Below are 23,131 nucleotides of genomic sequence, written 5' to 3'. Positions count from 1 at the left end.
TTGCTGAGAGACACTTGCAGAGGTTTGACTCCTGGTCTGTATTTTGCAATCTGCTGCAACTTCATTCAGATTATTGCCCAACCAGAACATGATTTTCATTTTCAGAATATTGTATCCATGTCAACATCCCCAGCTGAGAGTCTCTCTTTGGCAGCCCACAGCCTGCCACTGTCAGCCAAGAGTCAACCAAAGTCGGTCCAGAAGAAAAGCGACCTGGCTCTGACACTGCGTCCTCCACAGAGCCTCCACAGCTGGTCAGCAGTGCATCGTGTCCAGTGCAACATTTCTAAAGTTCATTCACTAACTGGGTGAGTGTGGAAGCATCATGCAATGCTCTGCACTCGTACAAATATAAATGAAATGTGTTGCAAAGTTAAATGGTTGAGGATTTGTCATTTTTTATGATACCTTTACAAACTGGTACTCTTAAATTATAAAGAAAATTTGATACCATTGCTCTAATGCAGGTGTCATGGTCATATCTTATTGTCAGATTTAAAACAGTAGCATAAAGAAATGTGAGCATTTCAGAGCTCTTGTTTTGAGAAGTCATTGAAACACAAGGTGTACCCGGAAAAGCAACAAGCATGTGCTGCTGCTTATACGTTAATTTTATATACTGAAGATTGTTGCTGCTGTATTGCTGAAGTATTAAACGTGAGCTCAAAATGTTCCGCTTCATAGGTTGCTGGGAGAGCAGTGACCTCTTTAAACAGCTAAATGATTCTTAGTCACGGAGAATAAAACGAGTACTCGTGTAAAAGCAGATGTTAAATTGAGTGTTTGCCATTTAAAACAAGACCAGGAAGTTTACCTTGGTGTTGTGTTCAGCCATAGTGTGGTAGTTGAGGCCGGCCTTAGACCTGAACTGTTTGTGACACTGCTGGCACTTCAGGGCATCCTGGAGCTGCAGAGGTGGAAGACCAAACATGTGATCAAATGTTCGCTTTATGTCGAGGAAAACTGACATCTTTTGCAAACTTTGCCCTATATTGCTCAATTAATAAACTAGTTCTCCAACTGTAACTTAATAGCCATGATGCTTTAAAGAACACAGCAGAAATGGACACACTAAAAAAGGAATAAAGCTGAATTACCACTCTCCTCTGTGTTGCAGAGATTCCCTCTTGTTTCAGTATTGATTTGAAGACAGAGGTGTTATGATGGTGAGTGACCCCGTGTTAATGTGATAATTCTGTCAAAGCCCGGCAGCAGAATGTCCCTTTAATAGAGTCGGTCAGACCACTAAGCCAAAGAGCTATTAAGAAGACTATAAGGACAGATCTCTCTGGGGGCTCAGGCCACTGAGCCATTGCACCTGGTTCAGTCAGTGGAAAAGCTTGAATTAACTGAAGTCGGTTTTCTTCTTTAAGTAAACCTATTGGCCAAAAGTGGCCCTAAATCACGCTGTTGGCAAACATTTTACTGCTTGATTAATTTCAAATGATATCTTAGGTCAGAATTAGCTGAAATAATCAGAATTACCAATCACACAGTCAACCAAAAGTAACAACAGTTCTGAGATACTTGCTGATGGGTCTTTAACAATCTTCAAATAAACTATTTCCTGTAGAAGGTCCGGAGACTATGGAAAATCAAGCTTCTTAGGAAAACATGTCTCTTTGAAATCAAATGTATACTGCAGTGCAAAAATATTAACAAAATGTTAAAAACCAAAGATCCAAAACTATAAGAAAGTTCATTGGACCCCTAAAGTCTAAGCCTGTTCACAGCTGAATGGCTTACTGACCTTCTGGCAGATCTCCATGTGTTTCTTGAGGCCGTGGATTGTTTTTCTGGTGACTATGGAACAGGTTGGACACACAACTTCTCCTCGTTCTGAGATTGTTCGCTGCCACTGAGTGTCGTGAACAGCACCTGAGTAAATCACAGGACACAGTTAGAACTAAACAAAACAGACTGAAATGAAGTTATGTGAGTTACAGTCTGTTTGACTGGATCTTAGTGTAGTAAAACGAGGTGAAAAATGTAAAAACTGGTAAGAAAGCCTCAGGGGCTTAAATGTTTACTGAACTCTGAATATCTGGTGGAATTTCCGAACATGGAAAAGCAAAAAACATAACTTTGAGATCATACTAATCTTTTAAAACAATTGGTCTCTGCCTGACTATACAACAAACAACATTACACAGATTAAAGAGTGAAATGAGCCTCTTACCAGAGCTTGATAGTGCCGGCTCTTTCTTTGAGGACTGACTTGAGGAAGGTCTTCTCTGAGGCTCCTCACTGAATCCACTCCCTTCTTGTCTTTTCATACGCCCGGCCTTTAATTTTTCCTCTACTTTAGCCATACCTACAGCAATACACATACAAACACACACATGTATGACCTCAATCAATATAGAATAGAATAAAGGTGCAGATGTAGGACAATGATAGGTAACATCCAAAATAGGAAAAAAAAAATACAAATGTAATCTTTGGCTAAAATGAAAATAAAAAAGAAAATAATCAAAGCAAAGAAAAATACTCAGAAGCAAATCCTACATGTTGCAGAAGATTGAGACACTGGTGTGAAGAGATTATCAAACCTGTTAAAATATATATAATATGTGTTTAGTGAGTGAGTTACAGATTTATCAAGTAAGAAATGAAGCTCCACACTAATTGCCACATTGGTGCAGTTAAAAAATAGCTGCTTTAAGCAAAAACTTCGTGCAAAACAGCACAGAAACCATTGGTGGGTCATTACTTTGGGTCCATGTGTGTTTTTTTATTAGAAAAGTCCCTTTAGTTCTCCAGATATGTTCTGTAATTTTCTTGAGCAAACAATTTCTTCTCAGTACATCTCTCTGAAACCTTTTCTTCATGAGCATGCTGGACCTTTCTTTTTCAAAGACGCAGCCTTTATACAAATAAAAAAGAAAACAGTGTGTTTATGCAGCAGAGGGTGTACCTTTCAATCCAAATGTGCCCGATATTGATGGCTGTTCTCCAGTGAACTTCTTGGGAGTTTTCTGCTTCCGCCCTGGCTCAAGATAAAAGCAGAAGAAGATCATTACATCCTTCCAGTGCAAAACATGAAGCTGTGACAGAAGGCTGCCTAAATCTTACTGTGCTTCATTCGTTCTGGGTCCTCATCAGGTAATGAAGGGGGAAGACTGCCACCCTCGCTTTCACTCCCCCCTGCATCAGATAATGTGCTTTGGGATTGTGATTGAGAGTGGGGTGACTGGACCTGCTCAGATTGCTGTGAAGGCTGGCTGTGGCTGTGCTGTTTCCTCTCACTCCTCTGGTGAGCCAGCTCTCCATTGTAGGAGGGCGTGGACATTTCATGTGTTTTTTTCACTTTGAAAAACACAGGAGAAGGAGGACTGTTCTCCATTGGCCTAAATACACAGAGAAAATACAGTTTTGTGTTGCATTCACAACATGTTTGGGACCTGTTGTTTTTCCCCCCAGCTCAGTCACCTTTTTTTGATGTTGGACTTGAAGTGGGTCTTTTGAAGCTTAGGTAGCTCTTCCTTGGGGTCCTTAGCGACTTTGTCTGGATGGTTCCATAGCTTGTGCTTCTGCAAACGCACTTTTGTAGCAAATGCTGCATCACAGTAGGGACAGCTATGACTCAGCTTTTCGGTCACTGTGGCCTAAGTATGGACATAAGGGGTGGACAAAGGGGGTGCAAAGTGAGCTCCTTTACTGAACAATCTGTCCTTACAGTGCAAGCCTAATACTAATGTAAAACTCAACTAATTGTGTTTTTTTAAAGACATCAATTGTCAGTTTTCATGGGAATTTATGGTGTATGTGCTTTCTTCTTTACTGGAATTGCTTTCTTCTTTACTGGAATTGCTGTGAAATGCAATGATCCTCCACTACAGGACTTTCCTCACTACTCCTAAGCATTAAGTTAGTACCAAAACAGGGAAAAACAGAAGCTATTGACTCACCCCCTGGCAGCGTTGATAGTGGTACTTGACGCCATAAATGCTAGGAAACTCTAACCAACAGCCTGAACGTGGACATTTAACCCTGGAGTGGCGCTTAAACTCTTCCTTCCATTGTACTATCAAATGAGCCTGGTGGGGGACGATGAAGAGAGAGGTAAACACAGGCATGTTCTACTGCTCAGCCTTTCTTTATGAAAGAATGAAAATGAACTGAAGCCCAAGTGAATTGACTGAACTCATTCTAAGCAATAATTTCAAAGTGAAACACTCACAGGAATACTTCTCAATTCCTGCACCTCAGGTTTGGGGCGACCTTTCCTCTTCCCGTCTGCTGAATCATCAAAGTCTAAACCTGGAAAAATGAGAAAAATAAATCAACTGAGTTGGAAAAATACTACAATTCAGATTAATGGTGTAGATGATTTTCATTGACAAAATGGGCTAAACGTCTAAATTATAAAGTTTTAAAACTTTACAAAACTACTTTAGACGTAGTATATTTAGACATACTACATTCTTGATTTGTACAAAAGATATATATATATATATACTTAAAAATGCAAAAAAAAAAGCAACAACATATTTCCAAAGACCTTTAATATGGATTCCTATTCAAATGAAATGCATATGCAAGAAAAAATGAAGCCGCACTGTTTGACTGCTGACTGTGCTGTGACCACGATGACCACTCTAGGCCATGCCTCCTGCTGCCACTGATGAAGCCCACCTCTTAACATCACTATAACAGGTGGCTAAATAATAAGACCAAATAAATAATGTTTTATTTTGACAAGAATGAGTGAAATTCAAAGTGACAATCTTTATTTAGAAGAAAAATACATCAGCTTTTTCAAAACTAAATATATGCTGCTATTTTCATGTCTGCACCTTAAAAAAACATTTTTTTTCTTCTTTACCGTGGCAGTGGGTGCTTATTTTGGCCATGCCAACATCTGTTACATAATAACATTTAAAGAAATACCTACAGCCTTGGGATTGTATTTAACCATGTGCAGTTAGTATCATTTTAAGGGGGTAGGGTGTTGGTTTACTTCAGCAATCTATGTAAGAACTTGAAAATTTGTTGAAAAACATGCCTTCGTTTTTAGTACGAACATCTATTCTGTTCTTTAGAACCTCATAAAATGATCAATGCCAGGGCGGGTCTTCAGAGATGTGTTTACAGCAGCAGGAAATGACCTTAACATAATGTGCAGCAAAATATGTACCGTAGTTTATTTATCCAAACAGGGAGCCATTATTACCATAAGCAGCTAAATATGCCCCTATAAAAATTTAGATTTAGGGCAGAGCTTACAATGTCTGTGCTGAATGTAGTCATTTAGAATGCACCAGAGTCTCAGTTTGACTAATTTCACGTCATATAATGTGGTGCACACACGTCGAAGCACAACAGAAGAAAAAGCAAAGAGAGAGACTAAATATGTGTGTGTGTGTGTGTGTGTGTGTGTGTATATATATATATATATATATATATATATATATATATATATATATATATATATATATATATATATATATAGCCCCTATCACCCTTTCGTGGGTGGTTTCTCACTCAAGCTCGGGTCCTCTACCAGAGGCCTGGGAGCTTGAGGGTTCTGCGCAGTATCTTAGCTGTTCCTAGCACTGCGCTTTTCTGTATTGAGATGTCTGAGATCTTTCCAGGTATCTGTTGTAGCCACTCCTCCAGCTTGGGGGTTACTGCCCCGAGTGCTCCAATTACCACAGGCACCACTGTCACCTTCACTTTCCAGGCTTTCTCCAGTTCTTCTCTGAGTCCCTGGTATTTCTCCAGTTTCTCATGTTCCTTCTTCCTGATGTTCCCATCGCTTGGCACTGCCACATCCACCACAACGGCTTTCCTCTGTTCTTTATCCACCACTACAATGTCTGGTTGGTTCGCCATTACCATCCTATCAGTCTGAATCTGGAAGTCCCACAGGATTTTGGCCCTTTCATTCTCTACCACCTTCGGGGGTGTTTCCCATTTTGACCTTGGGGTTTCCAGTCCATACTTTGCACACACGTTCCTGTATATTATTCCAGCCACTTGATTGTGGCGCTCCATGTATGCTTTACCTGCCAGCATCTTACACCCTGCAGTTATGTGCTGGATTGTTTCAGGCGCCTCTTTGCACAGCCTACACCTTGGGTCTTGTCTGGTGTGGTAGATCTGAGCCTCTATTGCTCTGGTGCTCGGGGCTTGTTCCTGAGCTGCAAGGATGAGTGCCTCAGTGCTGTCCTGTAGGCCAGCCCTTTCTAGCCATTGGTAGGATTTCTTCATATCAGCCACTTCCGTTATGGTCCGGTGGTACATCCCATGCAGGGGTTTGTCCTCCCATGAGGATCTGTCCTCCAGCACTGTATCCTCTGCTCTCCATTGCCTGAGACATTCACTGAGCACACTGTCATTTGGGGCCTTGAGCTTGATGTACTTATGCATCTTGGATGTTTCATCCTGGATAGTGGCTTCTACGCTCACTAGTCCTCGGCCTCCTTCCTTGCGGCTAGCATACAGTCTCAGGGTGCTGGATTTGGGATGGAACCCTCCATGCATGGTGAGGAGCTTTCGTGTCTTAACATCCGTGGTCTGTACCTCTTCCTTTGGCCATCTTATTATTCCTGCAGGGTATCTGATAACTGGCAGTGCGTAGCTGTTTATTGCCCGGGTCTTATTTTTGCCATTGAGCTGGCTTCTCAGGACTTGCCTTACCCGTTGGAGGTATTTAGCTGTTGCAGCTTTCCTTGTTGCCTGCTCCAGGTTGCCATTTGCCTGTGGAATTCCGAGGTACTTGTAACTGTCCTCAATGTCTGCTATTGTTCCTTCTGGGAGTGAGACCCCTTCTGTGTGGACTACCTTGCCTCTCTTTGTCACCATCCGACTGCATTTCTCGAGCCCGAATGACATCCCAATGTCAGTACTGTAGATCCTGGTGGTGTGGATCAGGGAGTCAATGTCACGTTCGCTCTTAGCATATAGCTTGATGTCATCCATGTAGAGGAGGTGACTGATGTTTGCCCCATTTCTGAGTCGGTATCCATAGCCAGTCTTGTTGATTATTTGGCTGAGGGGGTTCAGACCTATGCAGAACAGCAGTGGGGACAGAGCATCACCTTGGTATATCCCACATTTGATGGACACTTGTGCAAGTGGCTTCCCATTGGCTTCAAGGGTGGTTTTCCACAGCTTCATTGAGTTTCCTATGAAGGCTCTTAGAGTCCTGTTGATGTTGTACAGCTCCAAGCATTCAGTGATCCATGTGTGTGGCATTGAGTCATAGGCTTTCTTGTAATCAATCCAGGCTGTGCACAGGTTGGTGTGTCGTGACTTGCAGTCTTGAGCGACTGTTCTGTCAACCAGGAGTTGGTGTTTGGCTCCTCTGGAGTCTCTACCAATGCCCTTCTGTGTGTCACTCATGAATTGATCCATGTGCCTATTTATCTTGGTTGCAATGATGCCTGACATGAGCTTCCATGTTGTGGAGAGACAGGTTATTGGCTGGTAGTTGGATGGGACTGCACCCTTTGAGGGATCCTTCTGGATCAGGATCGTTCGCCCTTCTGTTAGCCATTCGGGGTGAGTTCCATCTCTTAGCAGCTGGTTTATTTGTGCTGCCAGGCGCTCGTGGAGTGCAGTGAGCTTCTTTAGCCAGTAGGCATGTATCATGTCAGGGCCCGGTGCTGTCCAGTTCTTCATACCTGAGACTCTTTCTTGGATGTCTGCCACTGTGATGGTTACTGGATTCTGTTCAGGGAGGTTGCTATGTTCTTCTCTCAGAGAGACCAGCCACTGGGCATTGCTGTTATGTGCTGTCTCTTTCTCCCATATACTTTTCCAGTACTGTTCAGTTTCTAGCCTTGGTGGGTCTGCTCGGCTGTTTTGACCCTGCCACTGAGCGTACACTTTCGCAGGTTGAGTTGCGAACAGCCTGTTTATCCGTCTGGCTTCATTGTCTCTTGTGTACCTCTTTAGGCGGCTGCTCAAGGCTAGGAGCCTTTGTTTGGCAGTTTCCAGTGCTTCAGGTATGGGCATCTGGCTGTATCTCTTAGGTACTTGCTTTCTCATTGTACCTCTTTGAGCCTCTGTCAGCTTACTCACATCCTTCCGAGTTGCCTTGATTTTGGCCTCTAACCGTTGCTTCCATGGTGGGTATTGTTTTCTCCCATGGTTAATCTTATAGCCAAGCATCTCAAGGATCACTGCTGCTGAAGTGTAAACCAGTTCATTGGTTTCTGTGATGGTTGTGGTAGGAATTGCCCTCAATGCTTCATTCACAGTTTCCAGTAGACTTTCAGGCGGTACATCACTTAACCGTTGTAGCTGGTGTCGGGGTTGCCAAGTGTTCATTCTAGACATGATCTTGTCTTTCAGGTCAGTTGCTGCCTCGCTCAGCGTAACTGTGGTTGTTGGGGCTGTGTACCCAATCTCAGGGTGGGAGTGTAGTATAGCCTCCTCTCTGACCTGTTGTTCTGGCTCTCCCGGGGTATTGCCATTGTATTGTATCGCTTCAATCTCAAGTTGTGATAGGAGTTGGCGTTTGTGGATGTTAGAGCATTGGGCTACCAGTTGTTTGGCAGTTAGCCTTGATTGTGGGTTTCGAAGCATCCATTCATTCCACATTCTCTGCATGTAACCACGCTGGTTGGGATTACTTGAGTAGTAGCATTCTAACAGAACCTTGTTCTCGCATCTAGTCCATTTCCGTCTTGTTCCAGTAGCCCACTTTCCATCAGAGTGCTCTGGTCCCCCAGCACCTGACGCAGACCTTGTTTGGCCGGGCGACGTCTGAGCCGGCATGACATGTGGTTCATTGTCTCATGTTTGTGAGGTAGGCTGTAGCGTAAAGGGTCTTGCCCAAGGACCCTCACTGGGTGATGTTAATTGCTCGCCATTGTTATGGTAATTGCCCCATTTCCATTGTTATGGTAATTGCCCCCATTTACCATTGCCATTATATTGTTCATTCCGCCCCTGGGAATCGAACCAAGGTTTCCTGCGTGACAGTCCTGCACCTTACCAACTGAGCTACCCAGCCGCTATATATATATATATATATATATATATATATATATATATATATATATATATATATATATATATATATATATATATATATATATATATATATATATATATATAGCGGCTATATATATATATATATATATATATATATATATATGTATGTATGTATGTATGTATGTATGTATGTATGTATGTGTGTGTGTGTGTGTGTTTGTGTGTGTGTGTGTAAAATCCTGCACTGTTACAAACAAAAGAGGCAGGAGCTCTGCACACATATCTGGGATGATGGAGATTCAGATAGGAATGAATGGACTGCCAGTAAACTCACTTACACAGAGAGTTAAGTGGAAACAGGGGATCAGATGCTGTCATGAGCCGGCTCACTTACGAGGGGGTATTTGTGTGTGCAACTGAGTCAAAGACAGAGCAGTGTAGACAAAAGGTTATAAATCGCTTGAGCTTGTCTGAAACTGACACAGCAGACTGTAGAAAGACTGCCTCAGCTCTCCCTTTGCTCTCTGATGCTAACTGCCATCCTTCTTTTCCTTTGGTTCTCATTTTCTCACCCTTATTTTCATCACGAATTGTTAATTCCCACTCTTCTCTTACAGTAAGACCTCTAATACCCTTTATCTAACTGCTGATAAGTGAAAAAAAAAAACAGAAAAAGGCCATCAGGCCTTTGCATCAATGACAGATGAAGTAAAGACCAACTACGATAACAAGAAGGAAATGGGAATTGAAGAACCAAGTGACACCACGAACAATATATCTTGATTCTTTGCTGACATGACTGACCACCACAAAGAAGCAACACCCACAAAGCAAGAAAAAAAACAACAAAAAACATTTTGTTCACATTAAAGTATTTCCTTTTTTCTTTATAACTTCTTGTGAAACAAATAGCATAAAAAGTTCATATATCCTTGTCATTTAATGTCAGCTATGCCACAATACACACGTTTCAACATTTTTCCTTCTTTATTTCTCTTTCAAACAATCCCAAGGATTATATTTAATCTCTTATCAACATCAACAAAGAAAACTAAGAATGATAGAATCAAGACAGCAAAGCACAGCTGTCTTGATTCTATGATAGTATGTAGTACAAAGTGTGAGCATTGTTTACAAAATCCACAGTAAAGAGTGTGGCTGCAGTGTCTGTGTATGAATAGGAGTATGAAGATTGTCCAGGTGACAGGGCAGTTCTCCACGAGCTGTCAGGGAAAAAGCTGTAGGAGACATTTCTATTCGTTAGCTTTTGCTTAGAATTATGCTTATGTTGTTCTTTTATATTTTTCTATTTACAATCAAAATCAAAACAAGGTGCTAAAAGTGAAGAGCAAACAAGGTAATCCATAAAAACTATTTTATTTATACCCTATAATACATTTCATTTAAATCCAAGGATGAAACTCTACTTCAAAAAACACCAAAGTAAGGAACCAACAGGTATGATTATTTCTAATGTGTCCTCATACTGACATGAGCAGTATCAGAGAGTAAAAGCAGGCACCACATGCTTTTACTGAGGCATCTGATTGGTCAGTTTATACCTTAATTAGCTTCCAATAAAGAAAAAAAATGTCATGAAAAAAAATTAAGGTTACAAAGAACAAGTTGAAAAAAGTAAGTAGAGAAAGAATGGTTATTCATAAAAATATACTGGGCCGAGTAGCAGCTGTTTATATCTCAAAAGAAGTCTATGGGATTTTGGCCACTTGGAGCCAGGGGGTACAGTACTCCTATTTGGAACATGATGGAGGAGGGGTCACTCAGTCCAGTTATCTTAGCTTTTTGGAAGAAGATAAGCAAATCATCACACAGGAGTTATCTTGATCATGAACCCAGGCGCCAACATTGATGAACTTGTTTCCAAAATGAAGCACCAAGTATCTCAGACAAATGAGCATCCAGCAGAGCAGTAAACTGGACTCTAATGCAAGTTTCTTTTTTTTATTACTGCTACAGGACATTTTGATTTTTCCAACAAGAACATTAGATTACGGCTGCTCATGGTCTGTAGAAAAATATTAGCTGAAAATAAATATAGAAAAGATATGGATCTTTAGAAATTATGCAGCTGATGTCCCTGTATTTAATGTTTAATGTTGTTTTTAGGTACAAAGTGTCTTATTGTATCCTAAATTTGTTGCAGTTTTAAGAATCTACTACTGTGCATCACAGTGTCAAACTGACTTTTGTAATGCAAAGTTTTTTTTTTTTATTCTTGCTGCTACAAACATGGCATATTTCTTGCCTTTTGTTGAACAGTGGGACATGTTTTCATTAGAAATTTCAATGGAAAGCTCTAGATAAAAAATGAAAACACTTCATTTTGAAGATTTCTTTTATAATACTTGTTAAATGTTTTTGTTAATGTAGATTTTTTTGCAATAAAGTCATATGGAAGTTCTCAATAAACAACAAACTAGCTCAGCTCTGGGTTTGTATTTTTTATTAGACTTTGACCCCTTCGTTTTGACACCCCTAGCCTAAGTTGTGTAATTAATTTCCTTTTTTTTTAAATGAGGGAAATTACAGAGACTCTTTCGGTATACATACATACATACATGTTTATCAAATGACTTTGATTTCTTAATTTGATATCTGATACCTAAAGATCCAATAATCACGTTGTTCATTGTCTTGTTGCAAAACAAAGCAGGTCTATTTTGTCAAACCCAACTCTCTCTCATGGGGACAGAACAGCTGTTCAGCTAATGTCAGTGTGTGACTCGCTCCCAGCTGTCTGCAACAGTTGCAACACACTCTACTTAGTGCAGAAAACAGCAACCAAAGAGGACCATGAGAAGCGAAGAAAAGAAAAGCGAAGACATGAGAAGAGGGAAAGCCAAACAGAAGAGTCTGGACCCATGAGTGCCAACAGCTGCCTAATGATCTCAAATAACCCCCATGTACGCCTGCAACTGTTTACCCTTGTGCAAGGGTTCACACTTTGCCCACAAACACACACACAGAACAGTCACTTGTTTTCTTTGACAGACTCACACAGAGACCGTTGTCTTTTTGTTCATAACAGATTTTAGACCTGCGGCACCGTAGAAAGATAAGAAACAAACAGCCGTCACGACTGACACAAACCTGGAGGAATAAGGACCTGTTATCCGGGCTTCATCTTCTGACCAGACAAAAAATAGACAAACTATCACAACACCACTTTGTGCACAACTGTTACACTCACTAATCCCTCAGGGTGTGAATTCAATTGTGGGTTTTTTTCTCTTTAGCAACATTGCTTTTTTGTTGCATCTTCTGTTTAGCAGCCCCATTTTCATATACATACATTTTTGTTTCCTACCTAACACTTATATCCTCATATGAACCTTCTGCACTTTCATTTCCTTCCTCTGGTTCACTACTTCACTGACACACACAGACTTCATTTACTTCATCATGCACTAACCTTGCTCTGAAGCTGTGCCCATTTGACCTCGCACAAAAGACCTGATCCTGAGAAGTTTCAATGACGCTGCATCAGTGGAGTCTATCGATCAAGAGACTGACTTACTGAAAGAAGACAAACATGATCACAGTGAGTCTGGCTCTCACTTGAAGGCTGTCTGGATCTCCCTACACTCCCCTCTCCTTTTTTCTGCCCCCGCCTGGAGGCGGCAAACTTGATCTCTTTTGAATATACACTGGTTGACATACACAGAAGTAGAGCTGGCCAAAAAACGAAAAACTCGGATTTTTTCATTACAAATTCCATTTTCGATTTTAATCAATTTTTTTCTCTCTGCTTTAATATCTTTAACAAACATTTTCAAATGATGAAATCTATTTAACAAATATTATTTTACTTTAACATCTTCTTTGGAAATTGTCTCTAACACAAAATTCAACTAAATACAAACTGTAAAAATGTAACAAATGCAGCAGATGTTTTGGGAGCTACTGTTAGCTTGAGCTCTCATAAAGATAAATACTAGAATGCACTTGGCAGAGCATTGAAGGCAGCACAAGCCTTAAAACAGATTTAGCTGCTTTTGGTTTGATGCTCTAAGTTTGAAGTCAAAACCCCAGTGACAAAAAAATCTCATTCTTGACTCACCGGCCAGCTTGGCTGGTAGATAAAAAGAATCTACCAACAAATCTGCCATTCCAGTATTTTACATATAGAAACTATAGCTTTTATTAAAAAAAAAAAAAGATAATATGTCAAATGCAAAATAAGTGAAGTCACAACATAATGAAACCATCATATAAAAACATCTGTTTTTCTTCTTCTAAGGAATTCTTGTACTTGTACTCATATCAAATTAAACTTTGCTCTCTGCTGTTGGTGTTTTCGCACTGTCAACGTAATGTTTTATTTTCAATCACAAATGAGTTGTTTCTGTTTTCCTGCTGAAAAAAGCCCCCATGAGAAGAGAGGTTTCTGTCAGTCACCTGTGGTCTGAACCAGCTAGAAAGTCAAATTAAAACCTGCTGAGATAACAAGGACAGATTTACTAAAGGGGAACAGATTGACAGAAAAAACACTTGTTTCTAATTCTACCTCCAGGTGATTCTTTCTTTACATAAAATCATAAGAAAAACAGCCTAAAAACATGATACTGTTTTGGATTCTACCCATTGACAATAAAGATGCAGTGCTCTCACGGAGGGGGGGGTTTCCAGCTCAATGTTACAAAGTCATTACTAATAACATTTTATACAAAGTGCCTGTTATTATATCTATAAAATACAGTTTTTATAAATGTTTTATAAATTATTTTTTTTGCATTTATCTGCCACGTCTTAAAGTCCACTCCGTGAAAATAAAGTCTGACTTTAAACCGGTCCGTGACCACATGTAGGCCACACACGGCACAATAGCATTTAGCATCGTAGCTTCAGTGTCTAACAACACCGCTGTCTCAGAATCAATACTTTTTTATCAAACTTTCTGTTGCTGCTGTAGGTCCAACAGGTTTATCCTCCAGTTTTTTCAGGATCCTGTTAAAAAATCCTCATGTTCTGATGCTTCATCAGCTTAAACTAAAGCTACACAGAGGCAAATAGCAGAAGTTTTTTTCTCTTCCTTGGGGAATTAGCTCCTCTTTGTCTGCTGCTGTTTTCACATCTGTGCGAGAGACCAGCTTTTTCCCAAAACCCTGCGACAGACTGGCGACCTCTCCAGGATGGCCGGTGCCTTTGCCCACAAGTGGCGGGATAGGCTCCGGCAGCCCTGTGACCACGAAAGGGAATAAATGGTAGAAGATGAATGAATGAATGAATGAATGAATGAATGAATGAATGAATGAATGAATGAATTTTCCCAAAAATAAATCAATTAATTTCCCAGCCCTACACAGAAGTTGGTTGACATAAACTATCATGTTATAGAAGTAATCGACATTTGTTTTATGGATTTTAATAAGCAAGATTTTTAGGTAAAATAGACTTAATGGCATTTCTGGCAAATGAAGAAACTGGAATCTGTTGTTTGACACCATGGCATGCTGTGAAAATGAACTGAAGTCTGCTTTAGACTAACCCTTGTCTAAATCAGACAAGGGTAAGAATTGCTTTCACCAAAGTAGCTACTATGTATGAAAATTCAGTCTTATGTGCACTTTATGATGCACATGAAGCTCAGAGCTTAGCACACACTACTGCAAAGTCTCCATTGTCTTGACAACGTACTATTGGTTAGTTTCTTAATTTGAAAATGGTAGTTATCCCTATTAAAGTATCCTTTAATACCTATTTCATCTTGTATTTTATTAAAACAGGAGGCTGACAGTATGTAAAATGTGTGACAATCATCACATTGTCAGAAGCTCATTTAACAGGCTGGGTGGATGATCTGTGGATGGTTGCCAAGCCTCAACATAAAAAGTAGTGTTACCAAAGAAAATATGATAAATTGATACAATTTTCTATTTATGTATGGGCATATAATAAATCTTAAAGACCACCTAATTTTTCGGCACATACTTGTCTTGACTTGCAAGCTCAATTTTAAAGTAACATCTCTTCATTGCAGAAAGGTTCTAGCCTTTTACTTAGCATTTTGAGGATTATGGCTTACAGGTAATGAAAATTCGAAATGAAGTTTCAGATAAAAAGTTCAATGTAGAAACTTGTGGTGTCACCATTTACACCATTTAGCTAAAAAAGCTAAATGATGTGCTCTAAAAAATGTTAAAACTGTTTAAGCAAATTCCTTGAAACGGCAACTCCAGAAATGCACGTTTTGCACTGAATTTCATTAGACTTTTGATTCAGAAAACAAGGTTTTGGCTTTTTTGTCTATAACTGAATAAAAGTGGTGTAAAAAAACAATGGGAAGCTTTTGAACATTTTGTTCCATGGTGCCAGACTTCTTTTTGCTTCATTTTTGACATGGACTGAACCTGCCAGTGGTGTGGTGATCATTACTGCCACCTCACAAAAAGTCCATGTGTGACTGTCTGTGAGTGGCATACTGCTCAGAGTTTACCCTGCCTTCACCTGGAGCAGCTCCATGGACTCCACAGAAGGTGAAAAGACAAAAGGCAAAAAAATCATGACCATAGATAAAACAAAGCTTTAGCCCAGAGCCAGCATTGACCTGCGCAGATACCAGTGGGTATTGAACCAAAGCATACGCTAAACTTACAAACTCTAAGTTTCCTGCCCATATGATTAGGACAGTATATCTCCCTATTGTAGGTTACTGTTCCAACATTCCAGTGGCCCTTTTTTGCCTTTTATATGTGTAGATTCCAATACAAAGCTGGTCCTAATTCAATAGTTTCCACTGTAACAATTAATTGTCTCTTATGTTATGGAAAATGGTTTATGGGATAAGGTTCTTGAATTTTAGTGTATATTAACACTATTGGTTTAAAAGATAATACCTTTTTGGCTCCCATTAATACCAGCATGGCATTAGTTTTGCTTTTAATGTTAAAATTACTATTACATTTATCTTCTAAGACTTAAAATATGATTTTCAGAACAATTTCTTCAGAGTTCACTATGCTCCATTTTCTTCTAATTATGTCCCACTCTATAAGAGTTTTAGCAGACCTATAACGGTAGACGTTCTTACCATAAAACTTTAAACCTAGTGGCCAACGTGTGATTGCCTAATAAAAAAAAACCTTTACCTCTTAAATGATCATCCTAAATTATAGATGAAAATCTAAGAGCAGGGACACACAGAACTGAAGTTGGCAAACAGCCGATATCCCAGCTAAACCACATGTGAAGCAGCCAAATAGAAGAGGACAGGCCTTTCGATTGCTAGCCCATAATAAGCAACTTGCAGCATTTACAGATTACCACATCTACTGTGTAGTTCACCTTATGGCAGTACTACTATATCAGCTGTTTCAGACTTGGCTTACACACAATGTGATGTTAGGAAACTTTAGACCAACAGTTTACCGGTAAGTAAGACTGTTGCTTGTAAATTCTCTTAGAAAATGATAAAAGGAAAACCAACAAATAACACTCTTTGAACGCAAATGAATGAAAATCATTGCATTTGGGGATAATGGAAGCTATGAAAAAACATTTGTACATCACATTCTATTAATATTTTTTTGTGTTTGAGTAAGAAATTGGGAAATTTTAAATGTATGGCCTTGATTAAACACTTATTAATTTATGAAACAGCTCAGATTTCTACAGTACATAAAAACAACCAATTGATGTAATGTTGGCCAAAACTGATCTCAGATATTTGGTTGATTATTGAGTAAACATGTGCAAGAGCAAAACAGAGCTTATTCATGCAGCAAAGCATACTGTGTTGTGTTTGAGCTAGACAGGCAGTGCCTGCTCCAGACAGTTTGCAGTGTCCTCCTTATGGACAATGACTCACCAACACAGCTTCCCTCCTCACCCATTTTCCATGCTTTGTCTCATTGCCAGATAAAAGGTTGGACGAAGCAACTTGTTCAAAACAAGACACGTCACCGAAAATTTAAGCTCCAGAAGCTCCAGAATCGCATTTAAACCCAAACCCTTGAGCAATCTATACGTGGTAAAGGAAGCTGAAACCCTGGCAGGGTATTCATGGTGGGAAGACTGATGCAAATTTGTATGGCTACAGCTTGTAATGAGGCCTGTTAATGGAAAAAACAGATGTTTGCATGTGGAAAAGAAACAAGAAGAGTGACACTGGAAAATGTAAAAGAAACTAAAAAGTAAGAGGTGTCAGAAGAAAGGGAGGAACACTCATTCAAATGTGGGCCATTATGCAGATACTGCAGCTGGCAGCAGTGGAATGAGGGTCAGTAATAACAGAATGGGAGGCTCTACTGAACACACACTGTGTGCATGCACAAAAATATACTCAAAATCCCAAAAGTAAAATTTGCACTACCCTCTAAAAACAATCAAAAGTACTGAATTGTAGTGTTTATCAGTAGAAGTTCTAGTTCATGATTTTATTTTATCTAAATGGCCATTGACGGAGTTGTAAGGTCTGCTAAACAACAACTGCAGGAGGTCTAGGTGTATCTTATACACTGTATTTTATCCCACGAAGGGTTAATTCTTTCTCCGCATTTGACCCATCCCCTTGGGGAGCGGTGAGCTGCAGCAAAAACCGCGCTCGGGGTATCTCAAGGTGTGAACAGTGGGATGGATGCACTTTTGCAGAACCCAGTTCTAAGACCTTTCTAAACCTAAAAGTCCTCCACCTTATCATGAGATTGAAAAGCTTTACAGTTAATAGCCACTAAAATTCCAGAATGTGACTTAATATCCCAAATTGAAGTTTGTTTTTAGTGCAGCACAACACCCCAACAGTAAATGAATTCTTTTTCCTAAGCTTCAGCAAAAACTGAGTAAATCATAAACCACAAAAGACATTTAAAAGCCACCTATCCTTGTGTTTTGGGATCTCCAAAATTGGACTTTCTAAATCTTTGTTTTGAGTCTTGCATCATCTTTTGTGGATGTGTTGTAGTTTGTCTAACCTCTAACCACACCTTAAAATACCACAACGTCACATTTCCAACAATAATCACAACTTTCTTTTAAAAAACTGCCAATGTTTACATGTGAAACAATAAAGGACAAATCTAGTGCATACCTTGACAGTGTCGTTTCTTATCTTGTGCAACAAAATAACTCTGGAGTCAGTCTTTTAGTAATAACTTGGCCACATCAAAACCACCAGTATATAATGTCAGCAGTATCCCAGAGAAACTTTGCATATGAATCAAGTTCATCAACTGACTAAACCGAAAAGCAAGCCACACACAGGAAAGGCATAGTATGAGGTTACTCGGAAAAGTACCAAAAAACCCAGAACAGCTCCTTCACCTGTGTTATTCTTACACACTAAAACACCAATTCACACACACGCCCACACACACACACACTGAGATACAATCATCCTTATTAAAAGCGAAATGTCATGCTTTAAATTTTAGCCTAAAGTGAAAGAAAACATCTACAAAACATGAGAGCCATAAGAGCTGTTATTAAAACGGACTCACTGTCTACGAAAACACAACAACATTCAGCTCACAAAAAGCCCCCAGAACACACAAACAGTACATCAGCTTGCAGCCTGTATGCACACATTCCAGATTGGACAGCATATTAAGAGCCACTGCCATATTGCCAATGAGGCAGATTATCATAAACAGATGTATAGATTCTTGTAAGAGTTTTAACTCCCTGTGCTTCCTACATTTTGTTGCACTTTCAGTTCTGTTTTAATACGTTCATTTTTTGTGCAAGTCTTTTGCATCCAAAGACATGTGTGTACGCCAACATGGGAAACAACACAGAAAGACAACAACCCTAATGGCCTCAGCCAGAGTCAGAGCTCTGTCTGGCTGTTTCTATCTTCCAAAACAACAGTCACTTTTAAAAAGCCCCAGCTCTGCCAGATTGCTATTACCAAATGCATAATGATCAGCAAGTTGTTTGGTTTGAAAACGATTTCCCCAGTCTTGTTTTGTCTTTCCAAAGCCTCCCATCTGCATACAGATGGCTAGGCGTTTCACTCATGTCAGAGCTTGGAAATACTAGTTTGTTTGGTTTTCCTGCTGCAAGGCAGTCTTAGGAAAAATGTTGTAGTTTCCAGTTTTTCCAGGCCCTTCTGTGGCGATAGGAGTACAACTACCACAGACCTGGAACCATAGATTCTTTATCAAATATAATTCCCCTCAATAATAATTTTCCAAAAGACATGAAACTGCTGATGGGAAAAAAGTGTTTGGGACTAAATGCACCAAGTGTTTTGATGTTATTAACAAAGGGTTAAAATTCTGCACTTTGCATTGTTATACACATTTGAATTACCTCAAAACCCCAATAAAACAAAGTCAGGTCAATAGTTTAAACTCAGCTCGAGCAGCAGAGCTTTACTTACTATGTTTGCTGTTGTTTTCAGGTGCTGGTGAGTTTCTAGTAAACTCTTGGGAATCCAACTGTTTTGTCCGGCTTCTTGGTAGACCTAATGAGGACATCTTCCCAATCCTGGGGCCACTGGGGCTTTCCATACCTGCAAAGTGATATATTAAGGAATCTGGAGACCCACCATGACATTTGCATCTAAAAGCAATCTTAGAATATTAATAGTTCTACCTATTAAACTGTTTATCTTTAATGTCAAAACATTATTAGTGCTATAAGACAGCAACAGGCTGTAATAACATTGTCTGTACTGCACTTTATTTATGTTGGTCATTTCGGATTTTGAAAGGAGACGCACACATCATCCGCTGTAGTGATGAGGGAATGACCATCCATGTTTCATTTCAAAATCAATACTCTCTCTAACACACCAACTTCATGCTTTTCCCATTAGATAAAAGGTGAGTCGGAGAGGTGGAGGATAGGGGATAACCAGCATTTCTTCTTTAATTATGACTAAATGCATGAGGTGATAAAGTCACCGGGTCAACAGCAATGTTTTCTGCTGAGAGTTTGTCCTCATTTGTTGGCTCCAAAAAATGTGGACCCCACAGACCGGCAGTACCGTTGGGTTGTTATGCAGCCGTCATCTATAGAATGCCAACTGCTCTTGTTAAATTCTCACTATTGTCATGGGAAAATCTAATGACAGGATGCTGACAATAGATAATTATGCTAAGCGCTAGCGAATGTGATCCAATATGCTTTTGTCTTGTCGTGCCAGTTTTTAAATCAATTACAAAAGCCTATAAAAGAATCCCTGTGCGGACCAATCAGTGTTCATTGTCATGCCAAACTGTTAAGGATAAATGTATGAAAATGATGGCTCATCTATCATGTCAGTTATGTAATGCAGTTGCAGTTGTGACTGTTTATGAAAACTGGATTGAGTGACCCCTCACTACTTGAGTTCCAAACAGGAGGAGCCTGCTAAGGGAGAGGCCAAACTCCCATAGACTTCTATTGAGAAATAAACAGTTAATACTCAGTCATTATGTTTGTCAGAAAAACCATTGCTCTGCTACCTTTTATAACGTGTTCTTGCTAATCCACATTTTATTTCCATATTTTTTCTGTAGTAAAGGTTATTCAAGTTATAAACGGACCAACACGATGCCTCAATAAAAGTAGGTGATCTCAGGTTAAATGTTTGAAAAAATTGATAGACAGATTCTCCTGAGCCCGCTTTAAGTGGAAGGGGTGTGGATTTCCAACAAGCTCAATCCTGATTGGCGAGACCAATCACTGCTTACTGACATTGTCTGGTTCCAATATGTCAAATCCGTATTGCGAAAAAATGGCAACTAAATTGACTTCCTTTCGTTGGAACCAGGAGTCATTTTGTAGTGGTGATGTCACACTCACTCGATCCAGTTCTCCTATAAAGTTAATAGTTGTGACTAAAGCTAAGCACAGTTTTTTCAACTGTTTGTATGTTGAGCTGGGATGGTGTGAGTAATTTAGTATCTCTGTCCTACAAAAAAAAGCACATAAATACTCACAAGCAAAAAGTGAAAAGAATAGGCTAAAAAGTAAAAGTAGGGACCGGAAACTATTTTATTGGGGTTAAAACGACAACTAATGATACGTTTTTTTCTGTCCAAAGAATTATACTTGTTCTGTAAGGAAAAACTTTACAAAATAAAAGAATTTTATTTGTTAATAAAATTTCAAAAATAAATAGAAAAAAAAAGACCTGATAAAAGGTGCTGACACATAACTACCTACTCACATATTTTGCTGTCAAAGTACCAACTTGGAAACAACTACTTTTGTAAGCACGTGGCACCGTGCAATGCAGCTTGTTAGCTACTAAACTGTTAGAATAAACACACACACACACACACACACGCACACACATACAGCGGTTCTATGTTCCCCCAAGCATTCCACACCCACCTGAACAGTCGAGCAGTCACCCGGCACCAGGAGCCGAGTGGCCCCGGGTCACCCACGTGACGGGGGTGGGGGGGGGGTCAGGAGACAGGGGCGTTTTTCCACCAATGCTGTGTTACATGGCAATCACACCTGCCGAGCGTCAAGGGCCGGTCACGCGGAGGTCGGGGAGGCTCAGAGGAAGCGGGCACTGTTGTTCTGCTTGTGTGTGTGTCCCCACTCTGCAGACGACGAGTGTTGTGGAGAAAGGAGAAGTCGAATTTCCAATTCAAATAATGGGAGAAAATCCTGGATACTTCCCCCTTATTTCTAGTTTCACGGCGCAGCGTCCCCTCCTTTCCTGCATTAATATGTACACCACGAGGCACTTCTCCCAGCTCCGTGTTTCCTCAGACACTCCATGGGGGGAAAAAAAGCGAAAACAGCCAGAAAAGACTGCCGCGTTCCACACTCTTAAGGAAAAATAATACAATACGGGATGGTTTATATAGGCAGTGAAGCAAAATGGCGACTTTATTACGAAGGAGGAGTAAAAAAAAATCCTTGCGCTGGCCGGAGCAGAAGGGAGGCTCAAAATATAATTAGTGCAGTAATGTCGACGTTTAGTTGGAGTAAAAGAAATAGAAGAGGAAAAAAAATTAAAAATATGCAGACCCGTCAAAATCTCGGGCGGTTCGCCGCTCCGCTGCTTACCTCGCGAATTTTGTTCAACGGCAGCCGCTGTTCACTAGTATGACAGCGATGTGTGTTGGCTCACGCGCGCATCCACTCCACCTTTGACAGTTGCAACTGTAGCCGTGCGGTGAGTTGCGGGCTCTCGCGTTATTGTTGTAGATTTTCCAGCGAAAAACAAACGGCGGCTGACGGACTCGCAGCCTCAGCGCCGGGCTCCGGCGACTCTTCCGACGTAACGGCGCTCTTGCCTGACGAAAGAAAAAGGGTCAGGGCTTGAATTCCTCATATCAGCCCCTCGCGAACTGTTTTGCGTCGAGTTGCAACTGAATGTCGTCTCCATGGGAGCTAAAAGCTGCCAGAATGGACTCTCATCGAGTCTGTGCTGGGTTTTCTACTTGTCACACAGGCCGGTGCTGTTGTCACATTTAAAAAATAAATAAATAAAACCCCGGAATGCCAAAAATGTGTTGAACGTGCTGAGCTGAAAGCATCCCAGCTGTATCCCCCCCTTTTTTAATAAGCAAAGACTAGTGTCGTAATTATTTTATTATTATTTTTTAGTTCCTAAATTCAAGGTCAACAGCCATTAACCCCCCTGATGTAAATGACAACTAGCATCACATGGCGCTGCAATTGATGCAGCCAGTGGCGGTTCTACCCTGAATTACTCCCCGGGCGAGACCCTCCCCAGGCGCCCCCCCCCCCCATAGTCACAACAGAACTTTGTTTGTCTTTGTCAACTGACATGTTATATTGTCATTGAAATTAAGAAGTGGATACAAAAGATGTCAGAATTCTGAACAGCATTATAATAGTTATCAGAACACAAAAATAAAAGACCATAAGCATGGCAAAAATACAGTTAGCTAAGAAATATTAAATCAATATTAAATAAATAATATAAAATAAATATTTTAAAAACATTTATGAATTGGAAATTTAAATTGTCATGTTCTATATCGATCTCTACTTCAGAGAAGAAAAATTAGCTCATATTTTCCGTCTTCAATCCTTTGATTGGAAAATTTTCAGTTATGACCTGTTGAATTATGTTTTGTCCCCATAGATTTGCAGTAAATGGTAAATATTCATTTTTAAAACTACCTTCAGATTTATGGAAATTCTATTGGCTAAAAATATAATCCCACATTTGTAAAACAAATAAAAAATAAACTTCATATGCAGGCTCAAAATTAACCCCTAAATCCCCAGTTAAATGTCAAAAAAA

The 23,131-nt window shown here is 40.0% G+C and overlaps 1 protein-coding gene across 7 annotated transcripts in view; it reads right to left on the bottom strand.

Annotated features, from left to right (window-relative positions):
* Positions 1–22,339, bottom strand: part of znf512b (zinc finger protein 512B) — a 32,497-nt gene extending 10,158 nt beyond the window's left edge. For 3 of the 7 annotated variants that reach the window (XM_023956662.1, XM_011477203.3, XM_011477204.3), the window contains exons 1-10: positions 21,232–22,339; positions 19,289–19,420; positions 4,184–4,263; positions 3,912–4,040; positions 3,433–3,608; positions 3,076–3,350; positions 2,918–2,989; positions 2,180–2,314; positions 1,751–1,878; positions 815–907 (exon numbers count right to left, since the gene is read on the bottom strand). In XM_023956662.1, coding sequence (XP_023812430.1) covers positions 815–907; positions 1,751–1,878; positions 2,180–2,314; positions 2,918–2,989; positions 3,076–3,350; positions 3,433–3,608; positions 3,912–4,040; positions 4,184–4,263; positions 19,289–19,418 — 1,218 coding nt within the window. In that variant the 5' untranslated portion in view covers positions 19,419–19,420; positions 21,232–22,339. Of the gene's footprint in view, positions 1–814; positions 908–1,750; positions 1,879–2,179; positions 2,315–2,917; positions 2,990–3,075; positions 3,351–3,432; positions 3,609–3,911; positions 4,041–4,183; positions 4,264–12,382; positions 12,537–19,288; positions 19,421–21,231 lie in introns of those variants that run through there. The other 4 variants (XM_020704717.2, XM_011477205.3, XM_011477207.3 and 1 more) reach the window with 4 other exon arrangements.
* Positions 22,340–23,131: the final 792 nt, after the last annotated feature.

The sequence above is a fragment of the Oryzias latipes genome, chromosome 7 (assembly GCF_002234675.1).
Source record: "Oryzias latipes chromosome 7, ASM223467v1".
Classification (NCBI taxonomy): Eukaryota; Metazoa; Chordata; class Actinopteri; order Beloniformes; family Adrianichthyidae; genus Oryzias; species Oryzias latipes.
This window is presented reverse-complemented; position numbering and strand designations above follow the sequence as displayed.